General features: G+C 39.0%; 1 protein-coding gene across 4 annotated transcripts in view; it reads right to left on the reverse strand.

Moving 5' to 3' along the window:
• Positions 1–19,523, reverse strand: part of LOC137344486 (enhancer of polycomb homolog 1-like) — a 201,503-nt gene that overhangs the window by 19,696 nt on the left and 162,284 nt on the right. For all 4 annotated transcript variants that reach the window (XR_010968369.1, XM_068007510.1, XM_068007496.1 and 1 more), the window contains 2 exons: positions 17,485–17,633; positions 16,173–16,528 (listed from right to left, as the gene is read on the reverse strand). Coding sequence is in view for 3 of the 4 variants with exons in the window: in XM_068007510.1 (XP_067863611.1) it covers positions 16,173–16,528; positions 17,485–17,633 (505 nt within the window). In the remaining variant the exon portion in view is untranslated. The remainder of the gene's footprint in view (positions 1–16,172; positions 16,529–17,484; positions 17,634–19,523) is intronic.

A 19,523-nucleotide genomic window follows, 5' to 3' on the forward strand; every position in this document is an offset into this window, starting at 1 on the left:
ATACCTCTATTTATAAAGTCAAGGATCCCATATGCTCTATCAGCTTTATCAACTTGCCCTGCCACCTTCGAAGATGTGTGTATGTGAAACTCCAGATCTCTGTGTTCCTGCAACCACTTTAAAATTATACCATTTAATTTATATTGCTTCTCCTCAATCTTCCTTCTGCATTAAATTTCATCTGCCAAGTGTCTGCCCTTTTCACCTGTCTATGTCCTCCTGAAGTTTGTTACTATCCTCCTCACGGTTTACTACATTTCCAAGTTTTGTGTCATCTGCAAACTATGAAATTATGTCTATCCCCAAGTCCAGGTCATTAACATATATCAAAAAGAACAATGGTCCTAATAGTAACCCATGAGGGAAACCACTATATACTTCCCTCCAGTCTGAAACAACCGTTCACCACTACTGTTTTCTGTCTCAGCCAATTTTGTATCACGCTGCCACTGCCCCGTCAATCCCATAGACTTGTTAGCAAAATGAAGCCTATTATGTGGCACTTTATTAAATGCCTTCTGAAAGTCCATATACAGAACATCAACTGCATTACCTTCATCAACCTTCTCCGTTATTTCATCGAAGATTTCAATCAAGTTTGTCAGACACGATTTGCCTTTAACAAATTTATGTTGGCTATCATTTATTAACTTATGTCCTTCCAAGTGACAATTAATTTTGTCTCAGATTATGGTCTCTAGAAGATTCCCCACCACCTACATTAGGCTGACTGGCCTGCATTTGCCTGGTTTATCCCTCTCCTCTTTTTGAGCAGAGGTATAACATTTGCAACCCTCCAGTCATACGGAGGATACAGGAGACGGGTCCCATTATTTCCACCCTTTCTTCCCCCTCAGCAACCTACGATGCGTCCCATCTGGACCAGGTGACTTTTCAACTTTCAGCGCTACCAACCGTTTAAGTACCTCCTCTTTATAGAATCATAAAAAGGTTACAGCACAGAAGGAGGCCATAGGCCATTCGGCCCATCGACTCTGTGCTGGCTCTATGCAAGAGCAATCCAGCTAGTCCCACACCCCCGCCCTATCCCTGTAGCCCTGAAAATTCTTTCCTTTCAAGTATTATCCAGTTCCCTTTTGAAGGCCATGGTTGAATCTGCCTCCACCACCTCCTCGGGCAGTGCATTCCAGATCCTAACCACGGTGTGTAAAAAAGTTTATCCTCATATCACCTTTGGTTCTTTTGCCAATCACCGTAAATCTACGTCCTCTGGTTCTTGACCGTTCCGCCAATGGGAACGTTCACATCTGTGCAGATTGAATCATGGCCTTCAAAAGGGAACTGGATAAGTACTTGAAAGGAAGTGTTTTATAAAGATTAATCATGACTTCCTTGCTTTTGTACTCCAAGCTCTTATTTTTTAAAAATCCTATCCAATTTCTCTTCCCCCATCCACCTTTACTGTGACAATGGCAGCATCCTCTTCTTTAGTGAAGACAGATGCAAATTACTCATTTAGAACCTCAGCTATGTCATCTGCTTCCACAAGGTGAATTGCTTTTTGGTCCTTAATCAGCCCCATCCTTCCTTTGACTATCCTTTTACTCTCTATATGCTTAGAAAATACTTAGTACTCCCTTTTATGTTACCTGCTAATCTTCTCATACACTCTCTCTGCCCCTTGTATTTCCTTTTTCAGTTCTCCTCTGCACGTTCTGTATTCTGCTTGATTCTCCACTGAATCAGGTTCATAAACTGCACAATCTTTTCATGGTTCATAATATTATTCAAGCCTCTCAAATAGGGTAACACATGCCCTGGTTTCTTTTGATCTACATACAAAATAATCACATCACTGCATTTTTTATATGTAAAATTAAGAAGCTATAAATTATCTTGCAGCTGTCCTTCACTAAGTGATTCGGGCAAAACGTGATGAGCAAGTTACCATGACCCAAAGTTCCTTATAAATACAATAAGGATACATTAATAATGTGGAATGTATCCATTTTTGAAAGTATGTTTACTAGGCTTGGTTAAAATCTGGAGAAGTGATTTCAGTTGCTGAGGTAACCAGTTAGTATTCAGACAGCACAGTAACTTAAATCCCTCTCTTACTATTAGCACAGCAGGTGACAAACTATACAGATCTCAGCTAATAAGTTCAAGGTTGCAACTCAATGTCAAGGTCAAACCACTCAATCTTGTAGCCTACGTCCAAGCATTTAATCATACCAACTATAATATTTTCCAGCACAAGTCAATGGATAACAACCAGGAGCGAGAAACTCAAGCTGATTTCCCCTCCCTAGTCCAGGAAAACAGAGGTCCAGTATAGTACCCAAATGCTGTCCCAAGTCAGATCAACTAATACGGCACAGAGCAGGAACATTCTGATCTATACGGTTTAGTACTGGAGGTGGCTTTACTCATGAAGCCATAAGGAAAGTTTGGAAGTATTTTCAACAAAATATTTTTGCATCAATTTGGACTACTTCATAGAATAGTCATTCCGCAGTCCCTCATTAAATCAGCACTTGTAAGGACTGCTCAAAATGAACAAAACATATGGAAGGACCAAATAACTTACATGCATAGGTGAGTTATGATCACCATGAGCCAAATCTTTTATAACCCATCAGTCCTGGACACATGTGCCCCATGTGTGTTTTGAAAAAGACTTTTATTTATATAGCACTTTGCACCTCAAATATCTCAAGTGCTTCACACAACAAATTACTTTGAAGCACAATGACATATTTGGTATATATGGGCTACTGTTAAAACATTTTTTTGATTCATCACATAGTAACTTATCCAGCCAACAAATAAATCACAAACAATGCAAGCATAAGTCATACTATATATACACATTAACACCAACTGAACATGTAAAAAGAATCAAAACAAACTATCTTTGAACTCAGGAGGTTCAACCTTCACACTAGTTATCTTTCACGTCAGGAAGGAGAATTTTAAAATGACCCGTCTCCTACATCTTCCCCTTTTAGCTACCCACTCAACTTGTGTATCCTTCCTCTCTTCATCCACTTCAACACTCTCCCTTATTCCTCCAAACACCACACAAACATGTGAAGTTAATACTAATTATACTTAGTACTAACTCCCCATGTGCAATGCCAAGGAGATCTAATATTATATAGAAAAACGGGTTTGATCTAACACTGCTGAAAATGTTAGACAAACTATATGAAACAGATGTAAGGAATCTTACAACACCAGGTTATAGTCCAACAATTTTATTTTAAAATCACAAGCTTTCGGAGATTATCCCCTTCGTCAGGTGAATGTCCACCCCAGTCCATCTCCACTATATGAAACAGCACAACTATGTTACCTTAATTCCCAATATGAATTCTAGTTACTTGTCATCTTACAAGTTACTGTAGAATTTCAATAAGAGAAATGACTGCATATACAAATGCCAATGAATATGAATTCTAACCAATCAGGCCAAGAAATCCCAAAAAAATGCTAATTTCTAATTTTAAAAAAATGTAGAGATCCAACATATAAAGCTTGCATGACTTTTACCAAATGCCACACAAACACATTGGTCCCTTTTAACTTTACTATAAAACCCTAAATCTGGGAAATATTGGTATAATATAGCTCATGAGACTGAATCAAAACTAAACAGAAATCTGGAATATGACAGCAGATGCAATTAACTAGTCTGTCTACTAGTAGCTTAAAGCTTCAATGATAGTGACAATTTAAAGACTCAAAATCCTACAGATTAATGGACACACAAAGTTAAAATCATCATACAGGATTTCCTGGCCTACAGTGAAATGTTACAAGTACGAAATACGTATCAAATTATTAATTCTGTAATTGCTGGCAGAATATTCAATATGAACTGCCAAAATAAACAACGCATTCAAAGCACAAACATAAAAACAAATCTAACATTACTTTCTCCTTACTTGAAGACTAAATGTGCAAATCTTTCCACTTTTGACTGACAGTTTGAACATGTTGAATATTTGTATTTTCACAACTGAACTGGTAAACTCACCAATATTTGAGAACAGTGATCAAAAACCATCACATTTACCATACAAGAACAATTTCAGTAAGTGTAGCCAAAAATTATGCATATTGCAGACTGATGGTTTGTTGAGAATTCATAACGCTTTAAACTAACTTATGCTTGATACACTAAAGTCATGCAACTGGCTCCACTACGTTCACTCTCCAGAAACCAATGGTGCTCGATAGTAGTAAAAGTAATGTTTTGGGCAGGAGAAGACCATTGGTCATCTTGCCTAGTTTTCTAAACCTTGCTTCAGATATTCATGAGGGAATCTGCAAACTCCACAGCAGCCTTGGATAGCAATGATCAGAGCCTGGTGTCTTACTTACCTTTCAGCCTCCTAAACCTTTCTACAAAACCTTCTCTTTTGATACTTTGACATTTCTACCTCTTTTCCATGCTAAAAAGTCACAAAATGACAATTTAGTAACTGTTATTTCCTGGTCCTCGGGCACATTTGCCCACTGCTATTGGTATACAGTCCAGCTTTCCACTGCACCTTTCTGAAATACTTAAAGAATGCTTTGCCATTCTCAGTTATATTTTCCATTGTATTTCTCTCATGTTCCCTATTAGCTTCTTGTATGTTTATGCACCCTTTCTCCCTAAAGCCTCCATAACTTACTTTTTCTATCCATGTCAGTTCTACTTTCCTCGACTAGCTTCTGGGATAAACTGCCTCTGTGATGTGAAACAAAAAAAATCCCCTTAAAGCACTCCCATTTTCTTTCCATACCCTTCCCTTGAAATAGTTCTTCTCATTTATGCCTTTAATACAGCATTTCATCCCTTCAAAGTCTACTTTTCTGACATCCATTTTCTTTATTATCAGTTCTGTGTGTTTCAATCTTAAAAATTACTATGATCACAAGACTCCAAATGATCAACTTGGCTTACTCCTCATTAGAAGCCTTCCCTCTTGTGAATTCCCTCACCTGTTAAGATCTGTGTAGGAGTCAATAAATTCCCTTGTGCTATTAAGTTGCGGTCTGTCAGGGATATTAAAATTCCCCATGATTATAATTTAGGCCTCATCACTAATCTTATGACCTGCCACTGCAGTACATACATATTATGTGGCAGCCTGCTACAGTCCTACCAGTAACTGCCCCCCACCCCCAGATCCACCCAAAAAGACACTGCCAATTTCCAGTACCTTCCTCTCAACAATGCAAAAACTTTCCCATATTTTACAAAGGTAAGCCTCTTTTCCAGTCATCTTATGATACAGAAAAATCATGTAATATAAAACAAATAGCTGGCTTGGATTATGTGTTACAATGCTGCAGTATTACTTCTGGGTTCAAACTGCAAGATTGATCTTGTTTGCATGCTTGCAGCTTATAACATGCTCCCAAGTATGAGCCAGTTGAGTAAACCTGACTGCAATTGCCATTTTTAAATTTTCCTTCAGAGCATCATTAAAACTGGTCAATGTGAAATCTCTTAGCAGATGAGGGATGGTAGGATATATGTTACTCTGTAACCAATATCACTGGTCTCAGGAAAGAATGGCCATCCCAATTCCCAACAACAGAAATTTGAAATGTTTAAAAGAACACAAAAAAGGAGTTGATGGTATCTTTTTAATTTTTAAATATTCACTCTTGGAAAGTAAAAGTGCTTAATTTTTGTAATTGCATGGCATTTTTAAAGCAACTAAAAGATTGCATGGTGACCAAGGAAAAGTCAAAACATGTCTGAAATAAGGAAATATAACTTCATATACCCAGGCTGGGTGACAACCAGATCTCAGATGCTCCCATTCCAATTGAGGACTGCAGCAGCCAACTCACGCAAAAAACCAGAGAATCCCTGTGTGCATGGATGTTTCATTTCACAAAAGTGTCGCAGAACACACCCTTGCAAGAGAGAAGCCATCAATCTTTAGGTGAATTTTATTGAAATTGTCCATTGAATATTGCACTAGTAGTGGTGCTTTTGAGTTAAATGTACTCATGAAAAAGACTAACATTCTCTTGCACACTATATTCGCGTACAATGAGCCATTCACGTGTAAAATAAACCTAGTAATGGGCCAGCACAATACTTACAATGTATATCTTTTTTGAACAAAGATGGAAAAATTGGGTGTTGGTACTATATTAAGCCAACACAAGTAAACTATCAATTATTCATGAGAATCTGGAAAATCTGCCACCCACTGGTACTCAAACAATGGCTGCAAGTCTCCATGATCCTGCAGCCACCTGAGTCGAATTCATAGGACAACTGGACTAGCTAAGAGTTTCCAGCTGCTATGCCACCTACCAAAGAAACATTCCATCTTCTGGCCTCAAATGGATCTCAGGTCTAAGAGGATGGGATGTAGATAAGTAGAAGGAACCTTAATTCAGAAAACATTTGATCTATTCATTTCCTCAATTATATCCACACAATGTGAATTACCTGCAACAACATAATCTTTGAGGAGCCAGACTGTTTTGATTTACTGAGCCTTGCCTGTGGTAGCTTACTCAAGGCAAAACTGCTTTGCCAAATTCCACATCAAAGCAGTACAGTCCCCACCACTTACACATCCCCGCATATTCCTATATTGCTGTCTATATCGGACAAATAGTGCCGACCATTTGCCATTACCACAGGCGTCAATTACAAAAGTGCCGCTTAGAAAGCAGCTGTTCGCACCTCGCAATTGCCTGTCATTAAGTTACTCACTGCTTGCAAGCAGGACTTCTGTTTTGAGCATTCCTCAATTAATTATCCCTTGCTGAAAAAAATGTTACTTGAAGTTTAACAAGAGGAAGTGACTTTAAAAAGCTTCTTGAACTCCTGCCACTGTTGCAAGCCCTTCTTGTTGGCTTGCTGAGCTGGATAGCTTCCAGCTCCATTTTAAGATTAAACATTAAATACTGAAGACGCATTTGAAAAATGATCTGAATACAGGGACATGTTTTGATAATGTTACTGTCTGCTACTTTTGTCCATTTTTTGTTGGGTGCTGTTAAATTTAATTTTGATATTAGGGTGGCAGTTCTGGCTTCCCTTCAGCCATTATACCGGCCATTGCGTATAGTGGGCAAATCGCGTTTGCATGAATGCACCCTCGATAAACGGTGGGGACTGTAACACTTAGAAAACTGGTTATTACCTTTGGTAGAATTCTGACCAACTACTGGCAGTGAATATATTTATTATTCTAGCTATCGGACTAATCTCAATTATGAAAATTGACTTTGTTGGGCACAGAGTATTCAAATGCTTCCATGTTTCTCATCTAAAGTTCAATAAGACAACAATGATATGATCTACATGCATGCCATGGCTTCTGTACTTGAGGTATGGGTAATGTTCAAATATGCAGTCTTCATTACATGCATGGACAGTAATACTGAAAGTTAACACATCCTACTAAAGTAGATAACATTGGTGTCCAATTTAAGCTAAACTGTGAAACTCTTCCGTTAGATTCTATTCTCTTCCCCCCCCCCACCCCCAAAGTATAGGAATACAAAGAAAGCATGAAGCAAGAGTGAGCATTTAGCCATTGAGGTCCCAGCTTCTAAGATTATGTACATTATGCAAGGTCACTGACTATCAGATGCAAAAGTTCATTTCCTTCAATAATTATGACTAGTAAAACTTCAACGCAATGTTGAAATTCCTTCTTGACTTCAGGATAATTAAGGGAAGACACCAAGGTACTTGTGAAAAGGTCCCTACTGTCAGTGTTCCTTAGATTATTTGCTATCATAATGTGATGTAGACCAAATCATCTAACCAATGAACCAAGGGTTAACTTAGAAACCTATAGCAAAAGGTTAATGTTGTTTTAAAAAAATAAACATTAAAAAAAACCTGCATTTATCTAGCACCACATGACCTCAATGTTCCAAAGCGCTTTACGGCCAACAAAGTACTTTTGAAGCGTAGTCACTGTTGTAATGTAGGAAACTCGACAGCCAATTTGTGCAGTGCAAGGTCCCACAAACAGCAATGTGATAATGACCCGATAATCTGTTTTAATGATATTGCTTGAGGGATAAATATTGGCCAGGTTGAATTTCCCTCCTCTTCTTTGAAACAGTGCCATGGGATCATTAACATTCACCTGAGAGGGAAGATGGGGCCTCGGATTGAAGTCTCATTGGAATTCAGCACCTCTGACAGTACAACACAATTCTGGATTGGAATGTAGCCTAGATTTGTGTTTCTGGAATGGGACTTGAACCCACAACGTTCTGACTCAGGAGGCAAGAGTGCTATCACTGAGTCAAGGCTGACGCATGTAATTAAACATTCATTACCAAATCCAAGATTAACCAGCAATTGGGACAGTAAAAGGCATATAATCAGGACCACCTTTTTTGCAGCATCTGAATAAATCAAATTCAGTTATTACAAAGAATTTTATTGCTGTTTTGGGGCTTGAATTCTGCAAGTCCATTAAGTTATAATTAAGGCCACTGGTTTATGGCAGCTGAATAAGTCAAATTCAGTTCTTTGTGCATGGGATTATGAAAGTGTTTTGGGGGATATTTCCCAATTCCATCTATTTTTGTGTGTAAACTAGTGGCCTTGCACATACTATGTAGTGTATGGGCTACATTGGCAAACCACTGTGTCCTGCAGGGCTATTTTCAAATAATTTAGATTTGTATTCATTTAAAAACAAATGTTGCAGCATATTTTGTTCTAGGCTACGAATCAGGATCATGCTCAAGTTTTGAGTAGATGAGTTAAATATAGGTGAACACCTCAGGTGTAGTGACCATAATATGATGTTTAGGTCCAAATAGAAAGGCAATGGTACAAATACAAGGGAACTAGATGGGAATGGGGCAGATTTTAGAAAGACGAGTGAGCAAGATAAGGTGAGGTAGAAAGAGAAATTGGCGCACAGGCCTGCAGATCAACAATGGGATATTTTAAAAATGGAGATTGCAATGTTACAGAATTTATATTATACCATTACAAAGAGACTACTTCGAGTTTCAGAATGCCGTGAATAGTTAGAAACAAACATATTGAAGGAGAGGGCACATGCAGCCTATAGGTACAATGAAAAGGAGGAAATTAAGGTTAAGAAAGATAAAGAAAGCAAGAAGCTTAATCTCAATATTAAAAGGAACGGTATTCCAGAAATATATCAGTAAAAAAATAGAATTGTCAAATGTGAGGAGAGGTTAGTGAGTTAGTGGAGGAAAAGTGGAAGTTGATGGGGATACTTATGTATTTTGTTTTAGTGTTTACAAAGTTGAGGAGGAGGTACATCCTGAATTGGTTAAAAATGAGTTGAGATATTATAATAAAAAGGAAAATTAGAAAATTTAGTTAAGTTAAAGGAGGACAAAGTGCTGGGACACAACGGGATACATGAGGATCCTGAGGGAAATAGGGGGAGAAATAGCTGAAATTATATTTTAGGGTTCTATTAAGAGTGAATGTGTGCTAGAGGACTGGAGACCGAACAAATAAATAGAAGCAGCCAAAACGAATTTCAGAAAGGAAGATCGTGCTTGACAAACCTGATCGAGTTCTTTGAGGTGACAGATCTCGTGAATATGGTGTACACGGACTTCCGTAAAGCTTTCAGTAAGAAGACTATTGGAGAAGATCAAGGGGGAAATGGAATTGGGGGAAGAGTAGCAAATTAGAATAAAAACTGGTTAGAAGGGAGAAAACAGAATAGGAGTTGAGGGTAATTTCTCAGATTGGTTGGAAGTGGATAGGCTAGTAGGGTTGTGTTCTAGGCACATCAATAATTTAAATATAGGGTTAGAGGGAGTGGTGCCCAAATTTGCAGAAGATATTACAATAGGAGCCATAGCAATTAATTCTGAGAACCAAAGGAAGTTGTTAGGTGATAATGATAAGATGGTTAAATGGTCTAAAAAGTGACAAATGACATTCAATGCCAGTAAATGTGAGCCGATACATTGTGGTTTAAAAAATTATACTTTGAATGGGGGAAAGCTGGGTGATGTAGAAAAGCAGAGGGATTGGGCTAAGAGGACAGTGGGGCTGAAAAACGTAGATTAGGATTCAGACAAGGTGGCTGCCGAGATGTTTCAGGCAATGAAAGTTACAATGAATGTTCACACGCATTCTGGTAAGATAATTCTATTCATTTGAGCTCAACAGTAGTTGTCAGGGTTGACTGGTGAAATTTTGAGTCAGAATTAACAAAAGAGGGAAAAAAACATGCTCAGTGATAGGTTTTTAGAACAGAAGCTGCTTGGGCAGGTTCCGGTCAGTCAGGTCCAAAGGTTGCAATTTAAGAGTATTCTGAAGTTATTTGTCTAAGTAAAGCAAAACAACCCAATGACGCAGGAAGCGCAGCACGTTTGTTATTTTGCATTTTTACAAAGAGAAATTGTACTGACTGAATTAAGTGAGCCGGATCATATCTATTGCCTTGTATGTTCACTGGCTGTCTGTGAAATAAAGCAGCTTAATGGTTCATATCTGGCCTTGTCTTACCAAGTGTTTTCTTGGTCCGTCTTTGAAACGATTGGAGAAGCACAAAAGAGCACTATGAAAGTCAAGATATCCAGTTTGTATTAAGGGAGGCTCATTTTTATGCTATTGTATAAATGATGACACAAAGATTGGTGGCATTGTAAGCAGTGTAGGTGAAAACATAAAATTACAAAGCGATATTGATAGATTAGGTGAATGGGCAAAATTGTGGCAAATGGAATTCAATGTAGACAAATGTGAGGTCATCCACTTTGGATCAAAAAAGGATAGAACAGGGTACTTTCTAAATGGTAAAAAGTTAAAAACAGTGGGTGTCCAAAGGGACTTAGGGGTTCAGGTACATAGATCATTGAAGTGTCATGAACAGGTGCAGAAAATAATCAATAAGGCTAATGGAATGCTGGCCTTTATATCTAGAGGGCTAGAGTACAAGGGGGAAGAAGTTATGCTGCAGCTATACAAAACCCTGGTTAGACTGCACCTGAAGTACTGAGAGCAGTTCTGGGCACCGCACCTTCGGAAAGACATATTAGCCTGGGAGGGAGTGCAGCGTAGGTTTACTAGAATGATACCCGGACTTCAAGGGTTAAGTTACGAGGAGAGATTACACAAATTGGGGTTGCATTCTCTGGAGTTTCGAAGGTTAAGGGGTGATCTGATCGAAGTTTAAGATATTAAGGGGAACAGATAGGGTGGATAGAGAGAAAGGGGACATGAGATTGCTTTGGCAGATAAGGCAAAGGAGAATCCAAAGAGCTTCTACAAATACATAAAGGGCAAAAGAGTAACTAGGGAGAGAGTAGGGCCTCTTAAGGATCAACAAGGTCATCTATGTGCGGAACCACAAGAGATGGGCGAGATCCTAAATGAATATTTCACATCGGGATTTACGGTTGAGAAAGGCATGGATGTTAGGGAACTTGGGGAAATAAATAGTGATGTCTTGAGGAGGGTACATATTACTGGAAGTCTTAACGCGCATCAAGGTAGATAAATCTCCGGGACCTGATGAAAAGTATCACAGGACGTTGTGGGAGGTTAGGGAGGAAATTGCGGGTCCCCTAGCAGAGATATTTGAATCATCGACAGCTGCAGGTGAGGTGCCTGAAGATTGGAGGGTAGCAAATGTTGTGCCTTTGTTTAAGAAGGGCGGCAGGGAAAAGCCTGGGAACTACAGACACTTGTAGCCTGACATCTGTAGTGGGTAAGTTGTTAGAGGGTATTCTGAGAGACAGGATCTACAGGCATTTGGAGAGGCAGGGACTGATTAGGAACAGTCAGCATGGTTTTGTGAGTGGAAAATCATGTCTCACGAATTTGATTGAGTTTTTTGAAGGGGCAACCAAGAAGATAGATGAGGGCTGTGCAGTAGACGTGGTCTACATGGACTTCAGCAAAGCCTTTGACAAGGTACCGCATGGTAGGTTGTTACGTAAGGTTAAATCTCACGGGATCCAAGGTGAGGTAGCCAATTGGATTGACGACAGAAGACAGAGGGTGGTTGTAGAGGGTTGTTTTTCCAAACTGGAGGCCTGTGACCAGCGGTGTGCCTCAGGGATCGGTGCTGGGTCCACTGTTATTTGTTATTTATATTAATGATTTGGATGAGAATTTAGGAGGCATGGTTAGTAAGTTTGCAGATGACACCAAGATTGGTGGCATTGTGGACAGTGAAGGTGGTTATCTAGGATTGCAACGGGATCTTGATAAATTGGGCCAGTGGGCCGATGAATGGCAGATGGAGTTTAATTTAGATAAATGTGAGGTGATGCATTTTGGTAGATCGAATCGGGCCAGGACCTACTCCGTTAATGGTAGGGCATTGGGGAGAGTTATAGAACAAAGAGATCTCGGAGTACAGGTTCATAGCTCCTTGAAAGTGGAGTCACAGGTGGATAGGGTGGTGAAGAAGGCATTCAGCATGCTTGGTTTCATTGGTCAGAACACTGAATACAGGAGTTGGGATGTCTTGTTGAAGTTGTACAAGACATTAGTAAGGCCACACTTGGAATACTGTGTACAGTTCTGGTCACCCTATTATAGAAAGGATATTATTAAACTAGAAAGAGTGCAGAAAAGATTTACTAGGATGTTACTGGGACTTGATGGTTTGACTTATAGGGAGAGGTTGGATAGACTGAGACTTTTTTCCCTGGAGAGTAGGAGGTTAAGGGGTGATCTTATAGAAGTCTATAAAATAATGAGGGGCATAGATAAGGTAGATAGTCAAAATCTTTTCCCAAAAGGTAGGGGAGTCTATAACGAGGGGGCATAGATTTAAGGTGAGAGGGGAGAGATACAAAAGGGTCCAGAGGGGCAATTTTTTCACTCAAAGGGTGGTGAGTGTCTGGAACGAGCTGCCAGAGGCAGTAGTAGAGGCGGGTACAATTTTGTCTTTTAAAAAGCATTTGGACAGTTACATGGGTAAGATGGGTATAGAGGGATATGGGCCAAGTGCAGGCAATTGGGACTAGCTTAGTGGTATAAACTGGGCGACATGGACATGTTGGGCCGAAGGGCCTGTTTCCATGTTGTAAACTTCTATGATTCTATGAAACTATTTCCGCTGGTTGGGGATTCTAGGAGTAGGGGGCACGGTCTAAAAATTAGAGCCAGACCTTTCAGGAGTGAGATTAGAAAACATTCCTACACGCAAAGGGTGGTAGAAGTTTGGAACTCTCTTCCGCAAAGGGCAATTGATACTAGCTCAATTGCTAAATTTAAATCGGAGATAGATAGCTTTTTGGCAACCAAAGGTATTAAGGGATATGGGCCAAAGGCAGGTATATGGAGTTAGATCACAGATCAGCCATGATCTTATCAAATGGCGGAGCAGGCATGAGGGGCTGAATGGCCTATTCCTGTTCCTATGATATTAGGCAATGAGAGTCAACCCCAGCACGCAAGGGGTTTGCGATCCACTTAGAGGGGCAACTGATGTCATTGAATCCAGGAAGGTACCTACGGCAGACCTGAATTTGTAGCAGTAGCATTCAACACTATGTTTAATTACAGAAACCAAGTTAAAGAGCCGAAGGCCCATAGGGCAGGCCACCACCAAAAATTGAAAACAGAGGACAAGGTAAAAATTAGCAAATTGCAGTTAGGTGGCACCACTGAAGTTCGCATTGCAGAAAGCGGCCATTCAGCCCATTCGGGTCTGAGCTGGCTCTTTGCTCGTGCAATCCAAAATTAATCCCATTGCCATGCGCTCCCCATATCCCGGCATCTTCCTCTGTTCAGATATTTATCCATATTTCTCTCAAAAGATGCAATGGTCTTGGCCTCAACTAAACCCAATGGCAAAACATTCCATGCTCCAACTACTCTCTGCAAAATAGAAATTTCTTCTGACCTCTTTTTCCTCACTGTGACAATTTTAAATTGATGAACCTTCATTACTGATCAGAAGAAACAATCTTGCCCTATTCACTTCATCAAAACCCTTCATAATTTTAAATACCTCTATTAAATCTTCTCTGCTCCAAATTTTGTTCAATTGATGTTAAATCCTTCAATGCCACTACCCTTCCAAATTTGGCATCATCTGCAAATTTAACCAATTTGCAATGAGTTTCAGAGTTGAAGTCATTAATGTAATTAAAAACAGTAATGATAGTAAAATTAATCCTGAGGCATCCTACTGAGGGCAACCTGACTTAATTCCTCTAACAAGTATCCGTTGTTCTCTCTCTTCCAGCAAATTTAGCATTCATGCCCAAGATTTACTCTGGATCACACCATAAAAAGTTTTCCACAGTCCACTTGGGTCGTCAGTTCCTCACAAGTTGAGGTGGTCGGTCAAGCAGGATCTTCTGAATTCATGTGGACTGCTCTTTACTTGATTATTGTGGTACAGATCCTCAAGTTTACTCCTGATAATCGATTTCATTATTTTGCACAGAATTGAAGATGAATGGGTCTGTAGTTGCCCACATCGGTTTCGTCATTCTCTTTGAATATGGGCATGACATTAGATTTTTGCAATCTACTGGTACCCTCACAGTGTCCCATTACTCCCTCAATGATCGTTAATGTCTCACAAATCATCTTCGTCTCCCTCAGCACTCTGAAAAGAATACCATCTCTGGGATAAGTACCACATGTCCCAGTTAGCTTCTAACTTGTAAAAAGTTAGAGTATTCTCGCTCATGTTCAAGACAATGATTTATTACCAACCCTTCCCCAAAGCTAAGTCAAGCCCAAATTCTTCTATTTCCTTCTCATAGGAAATCTGTCCATTTCTCCCCCCCCCCCCCCTCATGAATGGGGTAACATATTTTAGTTATTGCAGTTTATTCCACAAAACCCTATACCTTAAAGCTATACCTTAAAACATTTTTTTTTTTAAAAAAGGAGGGATGTTTGTGCTGGAGAATGCAGTTCCCAATTCAGGTACCAGTGCCAGATACAGCACAGTCAGATGCAGAGTAAAATTCCCTCTACTTTGCTCAAAAATATACCTCAATCCCAACCTTTAACTAACAATTCCTACTGTAGCAGTGTTCCATTTTTTCCGTTTTCTATACCAGTTGCCTAAATGACATTGCCAATCTGTGCTATATTAGGGCTAGTTTGGGCCTACTAGGAACTGAACAGAGACTACATAGGACTTTTACAGCCAGCAGACAAAACTTTCATTCCATCGTTATAGGCTGGATTCGAACCAGGGTCCAGAGGTGAAAGAAAGAGTGGTATCTAACCCACTGTAACATCCAGTTCCCCATTGTTCAGGTTTAGTTAGCACTAAATTCTGGATCCCAGTTCCTTGTAAATAATGCAGCACCAATACTTGTATCATATCGCTCTCCCAGCCATTCCGTGCAACATTTGAGTCTCGTCTCCCCTCCATCACAACTTGACAACATTGCAAGAGATAAATTAATGCTTGTGTCTTATTTTAATATTTGGCAATTACTTTCCCCATAGTACAGAAAAGCTTTCAATGATAATTTAACCAACCAGCCCTTCTCCTACTCATTCTACAAGATTACATCCCAAGAATATTTACTATCTTTGGCAACAATATGCATCACCGTACATTTATCGTTACCAACAAGCTAGATGTTCGTACAAGGGTTCACTACATTTTAATTAAATGGCATCATATATTAACCAATAAGAAGACAGTACATGGGGAACGAGCAATCTGTTTTCAATAAATGGAGCTCCAACTATCATAAGCATTGAAATTATAAAGGTGGATTATACCAGAAGGAAAGTTATTTTCCTCCCACTGTTTCAGTGCAGGCTTTAAAACCTACGAGAGAATATCTATGACAGTATTAATCGCTATTTGAGTTTTCATGGTTCCTAAAAGTGGAGAAAAAACAGCTACTCCAGGAAAACAAAACAAAAATCTAATTTCCATTTATATTTTTGCAAAGGAATCAAGTAGCCAAGAAATAAAGCACTGAAAGAAAACAGGAAATATTTCTGCTTCAAGTTTATCCAATTTTTCATATACATAAACCTTTTTAAATGTGCTGTCATAAAAAAGCATATTTTCAAACTTCCATGCAGTGACTGTCAATTTATATATAACTTTATTAGCATCTTCTGAAGTATACTAAAAGATCGACCTTGCAGGCAACTGTGTTTAAACCAGCATTTGGTTTCTCAACACAATGCAATATTATGTGCCTGAATTGCATTGCAATCACATTTTTATTGGATAAATTACTGTTTGAGTAATCACAGCACATACCACTATTCTGTGTTGAACCAGTGCCACTGCTTTTGCTGGAGACAGAGGTACTACATGGCTGGGTCCCAGGTTGTGCTGTTACGATTCGATTTATACCCCGATACAGCTTTCGGGAGGAGAGTTCATCACCATCATTGTCCTGAAGGGTTGGTGACCGGGGTCTGAAATGCCGCCACCGGCATGCCTTAATGTTTGCTAGAATCTGAGTGAGGTCTCTGGAGGGGCGATCCGAGGTATTTATTTGTGAGGTATTGGCAAATTCATTAAATGGAGAGTGGGGTGGGGAAGAGAGTATCTCAGGATCCAACTGATGAAGAACAATGTCGTTTTCCGTGTGCGCTCGGTCCAACAAAATCCTACAATAGGAGGAAATGAAAGAATCAATAAACTTCAGGCTTTACTAGTGGATCTGAATTCAGTATATGATTCATTACAGGGATTCTACTGATTGTGAGCAAATATTTAACAAGCAACGCTAACACGGCTTCTTCATTTAAAATCAAAAAGTTATTACAGCAACAAATTACAGCACTGATGTATAAAATCACTAACAGTCACTACTTAAAAAATTTAGGAATCTGTACAAAATCACTCATAGCCCAGTTTGCACTTTAATAATGTTGAATTCAGAAGTAACTTTATGTCTCTATTACTTAATCAATTGTTTAAATAGAACTAATTTGCAAATTACATGTCCTGTCAAGGAATCTGACAGTAAGGCTTATAATGGTAGAAGTACTGTTATATTAACAGCAGGACCTGCCCATTCCATTAGAAAATACCATATTAATGACACTACAATGTTCTCTACCATAGACAAAATGGTCAAATCAAATATTAACTGCTACACGTGACAGTCCATTCATCTAAAAGTTAGCACAATGTGATAAAACACAGGCCACAAGGCCACCACCAATTCATGACATGCCAATACAACAATAGAGGTGATTTATCTGCCTTACAATCTCAATCTATTACTGCGTGGTAGTGACAAAACCTGTATTGAGAAACACAACAAACTTTTGGGTTTATGGCTCCAGGAAACCAAATCATTTTAGGCCCCACTTAATTACAGCATATTTAAGATTTCATTAGGTTTGAATGGTAATAAATGTCAGCGTATAACCTTTAGAAAGCAGCAGCTTTCTGTAAAACACAAATTTAAAACTAGATTTCTATGAGTGGAAGTTATTTCCAAGCAAAGCTATCTTTTTAATTCTAAGATGTGCACAAGGTAGTGAACACTAACAATATGCTTTTCTTTAAACCTTTCATACAAGCAGTTTAAAATAAATCAATCATGTTTACTGACCTTCCGCCTCGTCCAATACGCCTTCGTGCAAAACCAATACACCTCCTGGGTACAGTCAGTGTAGTGAGGCAGTATCTGTAGCGAACATCTCCTAACCCTCCCTCTTCTGGACTACACCATGGCCAGTTGCCAGTTTGGTCCAAGCGAGGCTGCAAGAAAGAAAAAAAAAGAAATTCACCTGAGTGAATCAAGATACTTCTATCTTAGAAATACTTCCTTTCCAGCAATGCAGTATCTATTACTTCCTCCTTTCAACCTAATTATGATTATCCTGATTATGCCCTTCAACACTGCATTTACAAGTAGGGAAGCTCGTTTTAACCATTCATATTATATAAACAATTTATATAGGTCAAGTGTAGAGATATTAAAGATTATTTTTCAGTACCCTATATACTATGAGTTTTGCTCTGTGAATACATTAGTGAAATACAGAAATAGATCTCCCACAGTTAAGTCAGAGGGCATGGGAGGCAAGGTTGTTTAAATAAACCCATTTCAAGTTCAGAGCTTTAATTCAGAACTTCCTTCCAAATAAAATCAACTTGCATTTATATAGTGTCTTTAACACAGTAAAATGTCCCAAATCTCAATAATGGTACATAAGAACATAAGAAATAGGACCAGGAGTAGGTCATACGGCCCCTCGAGCCTGCTCCGCCATTCAATAAGATCATGGCTGATCTTTGGCCTCAACACCATTTTCCCGCTGTTGTCCTCCCAAAACTTGAAAATAATCCCAGTTGACTTTCATTTTGAGATAAGCAAAGAAATGCAGCTAGTGTAACCATTTAGAATGCATTACAAAATATAAAGACATGCTCAGTCACTGCACTCAACTTCCTGCCCACTGGTGCGTTTTCAGCTCAACTGCATGTGTTCTCTTACTGTACTTGTTGATTGTAGTTGTTAAGATCAACCAGGATAAAGTTTACATCTTCTTCAAAGTTACTTCAGACAAAGCTGAATTTTTATATTTGTACAAAGAAAAACAAATTCACTAGGCTTAAATATTGTCAAGTATTTTTGTCTGCAGCAATTCTTCATTGATAAACAGGCATGCAGGAGGGGTGAGGCTTACAAAGAGTACATTCTGGCCTGTTCTGAGACTGACCAGTCTTGCTATTTAAAAAGAGTTGTGGAAAATTGTGCATGCCGAGAGCTTTGGCCTACAACTAGGTGAGTCTTTTCATAGAACCATACAACACGGGAGGCGGCCATTCCGCCCATCGTGCCTGTGCTGGCTCTTTGGAAGAGCTATCTAATTAGTCCCACTCCCTTGCTCCTTCCCCATAGCCCTGCAAATTTTTCCTTTTCAAGTATATATTCAGTTTCCTTTTGAAAGAGGAAAGTAATGGCTTTGGCAATCCCCAGGCAGCTTTCTCAAATACACACAAGCCTTCTATGGTAAACAGTGCTACAGATATTCCAAAATGCACAAAGTGTTATTGTACAAGTTCACAGCTTAATGGGGAACCCAAGTTGGTAGCCTAAAATAATTACTGTAAACAATTTTACAACACCAAGTTATAGTCCAGCAATTTTATTTTAAATTCACAAGCTTTCGGAGGCTTCCTCCTTCCTCAGGTGAACGAACGAATTTCGTTCACCTGAGGAAGGAGGAAGCCTCCGAAAGCTTGTGAATTTAAAATAAAATTGCTGGACTATAAGTTGGTGTTGTAAAATTGTTTACAATTGTCAACCCCAGTCCATCACCGGCATCTCCACATCATGGCTAAAATAATTACAACAATGAGTGATATGATTGATACACTTTTTTAAATTGGTAGCTTCTGCTGTTTATCTTTGATTTGTAGTTATTTTGAACTTCACAATTAGCCACTTTCATCCTGCTTAATGATTGGTATGCTCCCGACTTGTTCAATTGTAATTTAGCCATTTTATGAATGTAATTTCAGCTAATCAGGACAAAAATTTGCATTGACAGACTTGCGCTTTAGGCATCATGCCCAAGTGTGATTGACAAAACATGCACTATATGCAACATTTATATATAGATTCTTGTTTTTTTTAAAAAA

Source organism: Heptranchias perlo, chromosome 2 (genome assembly GCF_035084215.1).
Source record: "Heptranchias perlo isolate sHepPer1 chromosome 2, sHepPer1.hap1, whole genome shotgun sequence".
Taxonomy (NCBI): domain Eukaryota; kingdom Metazoa; phylum Chordata; class Chondrichthyes; order Hexanchiformes; family Hexanchidae; genus Heptranchias; species Heptranchias perlo.